The sequence below is a fragment of the Rhagoletis pomonella genome, unplaced genomic scaffold (assembly GCF_013731165.1).
Source record: "Rhagoletis pomonella isolate Grant_MI unplaced genomic scaffold, Rhpom_1.0 Rhpom_scaffold_00004, whole genome shotgun sequence".
Lineage (NCBI taxonomy): Eukaryota > Metazoa > Arthropoda > Insecta > Diptera > Tephritidae > Rhagoletis > Rhagoletis pomonella.
This window is the reverse complement of record NW_023458558.1, coordinates 30,923,438-30,935,549: the sequence shown is the minus strand read 5'-3', so window position 1 is coordinate 30,935,549 and position 12,112 is coordinate 30,923,438. Positions and strand designations below refer to the sequence as shown.

The following is a 12,112-nucleotide window of genomic DNA, read 5'->3' as shown; positions in this document are numbered from 1 at the left end:
AAAAATTAATTAAATAAATAAAAAATTTTAAACTAGATGGTGCGCTCATAATTTTGCCACGTGGTGTATTTATACACTTCTGTCATCTTTGGCTATTCACTGAAGCAAACTAGTTGCGAAATAAATTTCCGCAAGATAATCGCGACGGATCTAGAAAAGGGAACAAATATTTTGATGGGAGCTGTAAAAAAAACCAATTTCATGATTTGCTTGGGGGCGATTTTTTCGTATACAGCCTGAAACACTCCAATTTATGTACACATACAAATACGTACATACATATTTTCCAAATTTTTCGCCAACATATTTGATTTTCCACCAAAAAAAAATTTTCATTACTTGCATACGCAATCGCATTTGCCATTCACTCGCTCACACACACACACATACACACTTCAGATATACCAGACACTTCAGCTTATGCCAAAGGCGTTAGTTAACATAACGCCCACTTACCCATTTTCCAGCATCACGCTCGTCAGCATTTTTGATGAGCAACAGCGTGCGTGACAATATCACGCGTTGCGACGATGGAATCGGATATAGTGCTGATGAATCCGAGACGCGATACCACCTGCAAGTAGAAAAGCAAAGCATATAAGACATTTTAAGTAACTTAAGCCAACAAAAATAAAGCGACAAACGGGGTAAACGAAATCAACATAGAGTGAAAATTCCATCAAAAAACATAACAAACGCACTACAAATGTAAAAGCCCGAGCATAAAAAAAAATTCCGCAAATAACTCGACAAATAGCCACATTATCCTGTGCGTGCGTACGTGCGTGCATGGATGCCGGCACCTGTGCTCGCATATTGGTATTGCTGCAGCCATGACAATGAATTATTTGCTACATTGTCAGCTCAACAGTTGCTCTACGAAGTGCGACGTGTAACAGTTTTTCGCTGGCAGCACAAACTCCTGCCAGCCATCCGTTTAATGGAGTTAATATGAATTTACAGATCTCGTCTGCCTTTTCTCTCGCACTGTGGTTCTATACATATATATATGTATGTTCATAATACCTTTGTAATGCAGCAAAAGCGTTGCCGTTTTAAGTTTCTTCAAGTTCCCAGAAAAAAATACCAAATTACCCACAAATCCCCACAATAATTTTCGAATTCCCCACAAATTCCCCAGAAACGAAATAAATATTTTTCAGTTTAGTTTCCTTCACAAAGCTGTATTATTCTTTATGATATTTATATAATACATTTTGTTATTACAATTCCCTGCATCTTTTGTTTATTAAGTGTTGAATAAAATATTAAATACACATTATAAAATCAAAAATTGCTTATTAGGGAATAGAAAAAAATTATTAGACGAAGTCAGTCATTTGGACCCTGATTGTAAAAAAAATTATTTGGTCATTAAAATTTCGTCTGTAGTTCAATTTTTATTGCACTTATTAAGATACAAAAACCAAAGAAAATATTATTGTATTCACGAGAATATTTGAATGCGATTACTACTAATTCGAATTAACAAATGCAAATTGCAACCATCTGCTGCTGTTACCTATTCAATGTGCTTTGGAACCAACCGATAATAAAAGTAAAATAAAACCAATAATAAAAGTAAATAAAAGTAAAATAATTTCTACAAACTACTGCACAAGGCGAATTCATAAAAACACATCATTTTAACATTGAAAATCATTGCGGCGAATATTTCAGCTGTTCATGCAAGGCCGCCTTGTGTAACTTCGAACTGCTGCTGCTAAAGTAATTATTACACAATACTTCTAATAATACTATACTGGTATTGTTGCCAATTTTATTTAATTAGAAAAACATTTAATACAGAAGACAGTACAAGAATCAAAATGTAATAAGAAAATTCTATAAAAATTAATTTGAAAATATTTATGAAACTCAAATTTTTGATAGATAGTTATTAAAGAGCAAATTCGCCAAATTTCTCCACAGCATATCGTTCGCCAAACATTATCCATAAAAATTATAATTTCCCCCAATTTGGAGAATTGCCCACCAAACGGCAACACTGTGCAGCCATGCTTTGGTGTGCTCAACGGTATTTTATTCGCATATCGGTGCCATTTTTGTAGTGATTTATTATAATAAATTCGCAGCTCGCAATAAATGTGCGCGTAAATCATATCATTAAGTAAATTATATCATGCAGACGAATACGCATACTTATGTGTGTACGTATGTATAATAAAATTTTTGCGTCACTTAAACTTTTACATTTATTTTTGAACATAAGTATTGTAAGCCATAAAGGGTATTTTAGATGTTCGTGGTAGACCATCAATCAATAAGTAAAGTGAAGTGAACAATGATAAATGTTGACTATAATGCTAGCCGACGGAGTACCAAGTAACCAAGTGTCAGATAGTAGGTTAAGGTCAGTGTCCAAGGACAAACATAAAGTGCACCGCACCCCCACAGCATTTAATACCGCAATCACTTATAAAAGCCGCGGCCATAACCGAAACCGTCTCTGTGAGAAAACAGTTCTAATATTTAGGGCTGGATTTGTCAACGATGTTCGATTCATCTCCCCCAGGTACCCAAACTGTAGTTGTAGCGAGTTGTCTAAGTGCTCGATATTTGGTACTAGGCTTTACAAATAAGACAACTGAGGAAAATTAAACAGGAGATTCCATAAGGTGGTATCCTCTTGCTTATGTTTAATTGCTATACCTCGGAACACCCTCAAACACCAGAGCGAGTCTCCATCATCTCATACGTTGACAATTGCTCGATAATGGGCCCAAGAAATGGAATTGATGACCTGTATTCAAAGGTATCCGGTTATCTTGCCGCACTATCTCAGTTCTTCATTACAAGAACTACCTTCCCTACGAAATGCAATGGCGAGCAAATTCCGACGGAAACAACAAAAAAATACTCAGAGTCACCTTCGACTGTCTGCTCTCTTTCTCGGCAAACTTGTCACTTTTCGCCAGCCGGCAGCACTTGTAACTAATATTGAGAAACGTTGAAGCGCCCACGTATTCACCGGGGACTAGCAGGACGCAGAGGGTGACTTGTCAAAATACAGTATTTCGTGCAACCATGCGATGTCTTCTTACATCGCCGGAATATCACCTTCATAATGAGGCTCAAGATTCACTTTCTTGAAGCAGAGCATCCACCAAAGTACCTCAGAAGGCATCTCTGCAAACTAGAGGAGGAGATCCAGCAATACAAAATGCTACCACTAGACCCAACTCTGTATAGATAGGTCATTTACAGGATGTGGGTATTATCCTACACCAACTCGCGACCTGTTAGTGCCATTTTAGAAGTACAAAGACGAAACTTTACCTGCCGCGAGATACCCCCACAGCACTGGAAAAATTTCATTCTGACTACTTTAGTACTTAGTATATTCCCGAAAATTAAAATTAAGAGTCTCCGCATGGCAAACCCAACCTCTTCACGTGCCCACAAAACTCAACTAAATTGACACCCATCTAACATAAATACATTTCGTTGCACGGCGGTACATGATTGACTTTCCAACCCAGTGCAGGTTTTTCACCTTTGTTTATCAAAGTGTAGCCATGCCCTTGCCCACAAGTCGCTGTGGCCCGAAACGCGAATGGGACTAATAAGAAAATACCTGACGCAATTGAGAGAAAAGTCAAACATTTCCTGAACACTGAGTGCGCAATCATTGCATTCAGTACCCCGCTAGCCACTTGGATTTCAAAGTATGTTTTTACCTCTTCAACTAACGTGCCATTTTTGATTACTGATTACTAAAAAAATACTGCAGCATTACGGAATCCCGAACTTGATGTGGTTTGAGATCTCCCGTCAGAATATCTCCTTGCAAGCCTACACTGAATTTTTTAGCCGCTTTTAAAAAGTTCACTGCCTCTTACTTCCTTTACAGGATCAGACCTAAGTATCTACTCTGTCGGGAAGCTGAAGGCGAACGCCTCTATTTTAGCAAAGAACAGTTCCGTCTTTTTAGGGTTGACGGCGAGACGGCGCTGTTTTCCGCGCACTTAGTCATCGAAATTCAGTAATCCCTTAGTCAGATCAAAAAGGGTTTCCGAAAATATAGTCCTTACCATAATGTCCCCATCTGTAGAGCCAACCACTCGACACTTTCTTTTTCTCTAAAAGGTTGTTTACAACCACTAACCCACTCTCCTGTTACAGTTCTGTCGCAAAGCAAATTGCTTTAAAACCTTAGAATGCTACCCGGACTTGACATATTCTCGTTTTTAATTATTTGCCAAATATTTTTACCACCAACAACCATTTCATTTTATACTTTTTATACATGAAGGTTATGAATGACCGTAGGCCACACACTTAATCACAATATTTACTTTGTTGTTTTTAATTTACATGAATGCGTAAAATGTTTATTATTCCACTCGTTTAACCATTGGCGTTGACATTGACAATGAAGGAACCACAGATGAATTTTTAACATGAAGATGAAGTTCAAGCACAGTTCATTAATCATATATTTGTATGTGAATTAATGACTAGTAAAGTTAAAATTATTCTGGAATTTTTAAAATTTGTTCTATTCATTATATGCTGCATTTAAAATAAAGGTGTCACTAAGATAAGAGTTTCAAGAAGTATTGGTATAGTAAAGTGACTCGAGATCTCTAAGATAATTCAGTGATTCCACCCTAGGTCAATGCAAGTGAAATATATTCATATTTATTTTTATATAAATATTGTTTTAATACGAAATCGTATTTTAGTCAACGTCGGAACATAATAGTTGGGTGATAGCTCCACCAGTCTCTAGGCTCTATCCAGTCCAGGCTCTATTCATCGGCGAGGAACGGACACTTTTCTGCCTCAGAGTGTAAGTTATGGCTCTTGACTTAAGGAATCAGCAGGGCGTATCTGTGTACCCTCTACCTCCACAAGAAGCAATCAAAGGACTTCTTTTTGTTCTTGACGAACTCTTGCGAAACGCATAAACACCGTCAAGTTATTATTGCTGAATTGGTTCGAATCTTGCGAATTCTACGAAAGTGATGTCACTGTGGAGGAATAACTTCTCCCGGAAAAAAAACACTTTTTACTTACAACAAAATACTCACAGCGCTGGAATGTAAGCATTTTCAGTTTAAACTGTCCAGAAGTCAAATGGAAGCTCATAAATGAAATTTAAAGTAAATTGTTTACAACTAAAATCTGTTAGGTTGAAATTAATTAATTATTTTTTTCTGAAATACACACGAACGAGTTGAAGAAATAACACTGGTTTACAGCAAAAAGGTGCTATGGATGCCACTATCCAATTCCCATGTGGAATTCCTAGGTGATTCCGAAAATATAGATCATTTTTTTTCTATGGATAACTTTTCGAGATATATGCAATTTACAGTTATACAGCTTTAAAAAAAAGTGGTTGCACTTAATCACGTAAATCTTACGAAGCAACTGAATAATCGTAATAAGAGATACGGGGAACGAAAGCAAATAAAATTCTCCATAAACCGTATATATATGTATATCTCTTTGCGATAGCTCTGATAGTTTCTGAGAAATTAATTATGCATTTCTGACACCTCTTGTTTTCGATGCAAAGACTCTACCTACTCAAGTGTATGTGGCGTATGAGTAACACTCTGTTATTTTTTTACTTTTTCCCCTATTAAAGTTTGAATTTTTTGCCTTTTTCCATCAAAAAAAAAATAAAAATCTGGAATGATTATTTTTTTTCTCAGAAACTATCAGGGCTATCACAAAGTAATCTATATACGGTTTATGTAGAATTTTATTTTCTATCATTTGCCGTACCTGGTATTACGATTATTTAATTGGTTCGTAAGATATAATTGATTTATTGGAACCACTCTTTTTTTTAAGCTGAATAACGGTAAAATGCGAATATCTCGAAAACGTATACATACAAAAAAAAAAAACTAAATTTCCGGAATCAGCGAGCGATTTTACATGCAAATTTGATACTGGCGTCTGGAGAACAAAATTAAAATTAAAATTTGTGATCCAGTGTAATTAATGCAATGAAGCAAAAACCCTGGCAAATTGATAACATTTTGCGTTTATAAATACACATTTTTTAAACAACTTTGATGTAATTAAACTCAACTCTATTCTATTTTACTTACAATTTGAAACAAAGCTGTAATTATTGCTCATTTTGAATATTTAATTTAATTAAAATTTTAAACCACCACGAACAATTTATTAATAAACATGTTTGTATGCGTGTAACTAAAAGGACACGTTATTTTAGCCTCGAGCTCAGTTAATACACTCTGCTTCAGAGTCAACAACAACCAACTACATATTTACCGCATTGAAGCGTTAAAAAAAGCTCACACGGCGTATGAGCAAACAACAAGCCAATCCATCACTGTCAGATAAGAAAAAATTTTGGAATTTGAGTAAACACATAACACATGATGAAATGTCTTGTAGATTTGAAACAAGTAAAGGGACCAATTAAATTAAAGGCTGAAGAAATAAAAGTACTGCGAGATGTCAAAATCGTTAATGCGATGGGCGGCATTGATGGGCGGTGTTGAAACGCAAAGCCAGCAAAGCATATGCCAACTACGGATTTAGCTGCCACAGAATAGAGTTGATTATTTAATAATTTACGTTCTACGGCCGAGCGATTTTGCGAATAAAAATGTAGATAAACACACAAAGAGAAAAGAAATGGAAAGCGTTAACAAGGGTCATCTCATATGTCCGACCTACGGTGCGTATGAGTAACCTTTTTAACTAGGCTTACTGCATTATAGAATTGGAAGTTACTCATACGCCCCGATTTCACTTTCAAAACATGCAGCTGTATGTACATATCATCGTCTAAAGTTCAAAACAGCGTATCAACAAAATACAAAACCGCGTATGTGGTTCGAGGGCCAAAAACACGCATCCGCCTCTGTGCAGAAAAAAATGTGTGCAAAGAAAGGTAATACACATAAAATTGCTTCAATCACAACGTCGCCCAATCTATTTGCCATTTGACTCCCTCCCGCACCTGCTCTCTAATGGCACTCTTCAACAAACCGACACACGCGAGCAGTGGAACCACATTTTCAGCTCATTAAGTACCGCTGTAGAAGTGTGTAGTCAGACTTCAGCGAGTCCGAAACGACAACGAGTACGGTGAGGAATGTCAAGAAGCTGAAGAAAAAAAGATTCCGCTACAGGTCCACGCTGCGATCGGGCGCAACGCGAGCCATGTGGGACTGTTATAGGGAACTGAAGAGGGAAGCGAGACGTAGTCGCCGCAATAAGAAGATAGAGGCCGAACTATGTGAATGCGAAGAGCCTGAGATGTTGGCTGACAGGAAAAACGGCCAAAAATTATATATGAGAGTTAGGCGACTTACGGAAGGTTGTAAAACCTTGTGTGGGCAATATAATATAATACGATGTATAAGCCTGAGCTATTAGTTAGCGAATTGAATTTCCAGGAAGCTATAGATATTAAAAACAAATACTTTCAGGGCGCATCGAATCACGTCAGATATTTTCTACGTTCAATAAATATGTACGATTTTTGCAAGAAAGCTTATTAAGTATTTTGTCCTCTAAAATCACCGTAGTCAAGTTTTTTTTTCTCAAAAGTACACAGATTTCTAGATATTCATGTATGTATATTTTTCGCACCACCTCTTTGGTGTGCTATGCTTTAGTTGGATTTACTTAGCATTAAATTGCGTTGCGCACGTGCTCAGAATGGGAAAAATGCTTTTGCTACGCTGGCATATATCTCGGCATGCTGCAAATCTGTTGCGGATTATGCTTAAGCAGCATTTATTGATTTCAAAATATGTTGCCTGTCACACGTAACTAAGCAAAAGTAGAAGAATAAGCGAAGGTACGTTAAGCACGAATTCGTACGAAAATCGAGTGCATTAGAAGTGAGTAGTGAATTTGTCGCTTTACAAAATTGATTATCTTTTTGTTTGCTCGGCATTCATTAGTTTTTTCAATGTTGCGAACAAAATGTTTTTGCTAAATTTATTTATTTTTGGCTATGCTTGCATAAAAGTAGAAATTTAATTTTGCTGCCTTCTTCGTTGATAAATGCAAATCTTATAACACTTGGAATTGTTTTTTTTTTTTGGTATATTTATTTATTTTTTCCTCTTTAGCAAACAAATTTGTGACAATATTCAAGCTAGACTGCCACTTGGCAATAAACGTAATACGCTGCTGGCTGTCCATCTTTATGATGCAAGCAATCTGTACCGCCCAAAATGGTCTCAAAGCAGATGTAAAGGACTGCTATAATTAACACAAGGACAATCCGCAAGATGGCCATGCAAAAACAAAAAAAAACTAAATAAACGGAAAGCATAACGGCCCAACAGTTCTGTCGACCTAAATATGGAAACGCATAACTACGAAACAAACTGCAAGCGCAAAGAGGTCATCAGTATTAACGTTTAGCTGGTGGCATATACTGTTTACTGTGTAAGTAAATTTTAGTAGCCTCATTCATGACTTGTGCGTGATCGCTGAGCTTATGAATAGGCCGTACTCCCTTGTTATGATTTGGTGGCGGAGTGAAGTAAAAGTTTATGGACTACATTGCTGCTGTACGAATGGCACTTTCGTAGTGGTGAATATACTTACTCGTATTACATTACTCTCCAACGGGCAGCTCGACTTAGGTAATAAGGTATAGAGACACTATGCGCATAAGTAGTTATGTATACATACATACGTGTGTGTATATCTAACTAAGTAGACACATAAGGGAGTAATTTATATACGAAATTCACATTTGGTACGCCATTAAGGAAATAAAATCTAATTAATGCGTACTGTAAAAACAATAATCATAGTAAAAGCTAATGTTAGTACAATGGGCGTTTCTGTCAGATGCTTAAATTTTTAGTTGCTACTATAAAAATTCTTGCTTTATTTGGGTTGGTCAAAATCTAGGGGATTCACAAGGCGTTTTAAACATCGTAATGTCCGAATGTCGTAAAATCTTTCATCGCAAAATAATGCATCAAATATTTTAAGCCTCGCCCGCCATATATGAGCGCATGTCACGAGTTACTTTTTTTTTAGTGTCACACCATTCTCTTGGCGAAAAACACACAAAAGGCTAAAGCATTCTTTTTGCATTTATTGCAATCAGTGGAGTTCCAGAAATGAGCACAATAAAAAATAAATCAAGTCTTTGAACAATTATAGCCTTCAAATGTTTATTTAGCGAAAAAAGTACCGAAATTATTAATTTTTTCATTGTTACTCGAAAAAATCATAATGGGTTTTTTAATAACTTTGGGAAGTTTTCAAATAAAATGTTCATATTAGAGGCAATGGACATTGGCACCAAATACAGTATATCTGTGAAGTTTCAAGAGTGTGCCATTAAATTAGAAAAAAAAATTTATTTTTGAAATTTTAAGATTTTTTTTTTAATTTTAATAACGGTAAAAATGTTCTTCTTGCCAAAAGAACGAATCTAGTTTAATAAAACTAGTGTGCCACCAAATAAAAGAAATTACATTGAGTCAAAGATGACTATTATTGGAGAAACTAAAATACCTTTTAATTATGTACTTTTAAATTATATGACATTTAAATAAAGGCGCGCGAGTGAACGTGTAAGCTGACTGCGTAGTTGTTATTTTGACTTTTTATACCCGAGCGTACTTGTGCACAAGGGTATATTAACTTTGCTCACATAACGGTTGATTGTAACAACCAAAACGAATCGAGATAGATGCTCAAAATGAATAGGGAAGTAGATTAAGCCTGTCTGCCTGTCCGTCCGTCTGTCCGTCCATCCGCGAACACGATACATCGAGCAAAATTTGAGATATCTCAACCAAATTCGGTATGTAAGTTTCCCTTTATCCAATGTAGGTTGGTATTGTAAATGGGCGAAATCGGAATATAACCACGCCCACTTCCTATATAACGGTGTATTTTGTATTTTTATTTTATATATTAATAATATCTCTTACTTGTTTATTAGGGTGTTAATTTATTCGCCTTTTTCCGAAACCGGTTTTCGAGTTATTCGAAAAATTACAATTTGAAAAAAAAACTGGTTCCCGATTTTGAAATTAAAAAAATCCAGATAAAGCGGTTTTAATTTACATAGTTTTCATACAGTTGGTATGAAGTCATGACCAAAAATTATAATAAAACCAGTAACAGTAGTACAAAAAAAAAAAAAATCTTTGAAAATGTCAGGTTTGGTCTTATTTTAACTATTATGAGATTCGTTAAATAATTTTCTACATGCATTGCCTTCGAAACAATCTCCATTGTAGTTTTTGGAAATGATTCTCAATTTCGATGGCCATATCAAAGCTTAATTCTTTCCAAAAAAGGGTACTAAACCTTAAAAAAAAAAAACATAGTCCCCAAAACACACACCCAAGCACATGTAATTGAGGAATTATACATTTTTCGAAAACGGTAGTGTCATCACTTTCCGTAAATAGGGAGAAGTTAATCACATCTGGAAAAGTAGGGCCAAAACTAGATATCTATTTGAATGAGCTAAATAAAGCTTTAAATTCTAATGAAGGCGTCTCTGGTAAAAACCCACGTTAAAGAATTTCTTCAAATTGTCGGATTCTAACGAAATTTTGTTTCCACTTTTATAACTTAAACTTTAACAAAAAACAAATTTTTAATATATAAAAAAAAAAAAATTAAGAAAACAGAAAATTAAAAAAAGGATTAAAAGTTCCAAGCTACCACTACGTCCCCGTCGTTGTTCCTGGGTTACGCTAAAATTGGTTCGAATGTATGTACCTAAAGTTTCGCATTGTACATACTCATACACATACATACATACATATGTATGTATATATATGTCTTGAAAATAGGATCAGGTACGATTTCGGGGTTCGAAGATATGTAATCTGGAGATCATATGGGATAAATGTACACTGAAATTTTTTCCATCCATTTTAATGACCCCTGCCGCTGTTTCAACAAACAGCACTATGGGTGAATGCTACTATTTTTTTAAACATAGCTGAAGAATTATTTTCGTTTGGCTAATATTGTAGTTTCTTTATAATTCGAAGGCTAGTAGCGATTAAAGTGAAACAACCTTTAAAAGTTGTACTTACAATGCGAGCACACGTTCATGTTTTTGTGTGTTTATCTATGTATCGCCGGTGGCCCAAAAAAATAATAAGAAACTTACGTAAAGATGGGAAAGGGATTCCCCTGGATGTTGCATGGCAAATGGACATCATTACCACGCTCCACATGTATTTCCATTACCGGTTTCTGAGTGGTGCGCGGTGCCAGATTTTTGCTCAACTCTGCAAAAAGAAATAATAATAAATGATAATTGTATATGTAAGCAATGTACATTAGGGCGGCGCAAAAGTAAAGTCGGAATTTTAGTGCTTTTACCTCCCAGGAAAAAGTATACCACTATTATTTTTTGGTGACGTGCAAATTAATGAATGCTTTTATTGTTGCTATTAAAAGGCATATTAACGTCTTTGTTTTTAGGTGTAGGTTTGAATGGTTAGTGATGTTTTCGTTGAAATTAAAACACTTTCATTTTGTAAATTTAAGTATAAATATCAAAATTTATTTTTATAACATTACACCCTTCACTTTTAGAGGGTGAATCAATTCCAAAGTGCCTTAATGTCAATTGACATTATTTCATTTAATATCAGTGACATTAATTCACTTTTCCATTGTGTATTAATGTCAGTGACATTAACTCCACTGACATTATTGCACGTCCCTTATTTTTTAAATAAAAAAGTTTTAGACCTCGGTCAAAGTGCGCAAAGTTTACCATGTCTTTTATATGGGGAAAAACTAATTTTGAAGAAATGCTCCTGAAGAGAAACAAAGTTTGCCGATGACAAAATATTGATCTTCAAGCATTTTATACCAGTTCTACGAAATTAGTTTTTTCCCCATATAAACGACATGGAGAAATTTGAATGCTTTGAACGACATTCTTTCTTTGTTTAAAAAAAAAAATTGTATATTTTTCAATATAGAACAATCCTAGGTGGTGAGAGCACACAAATTCTCACTTTACTTTGTTTGGACCACCCTAATGTGGATATGTGTGTACACAAATGTGTAAGGCTAGAGAGTACATATTTCAGTAAGCATATATAAGTAAAATAGCTTTGTTATAAGTGCATAC

The 12,112-nt window shown here is 35.3% G+C and overlaps 1 protein-coding gene across 1 annotated transcript in view; it reads right to left on the bottom strand.

Annotated features, from left to right (window-relative positions):
- The window catches only part of LOC118738194 (Down syndrome cell adhesion molecule-like protein Dscam2), a 144,683-nt gene that overhangs the window by 71,359 nt on the left and 61,212 nt on the right, over positions 1-12,112 (bottom strand). Inside the window, exons 5-6 of the mRNA XM_036469117.1 lie at positions 11,135-11,255; positions 457-574 (exon numbers count right to left, since the gene is read on the bottom strand). Coding sequence (XP_036325010.1) covers positions 457-574; positions 11,135-11,255 — 239 coding nt within the window. The remainder of the gene's footprint in view (positions 1-456; positions 575-11,134; positions 11,256-12,112) is intronic.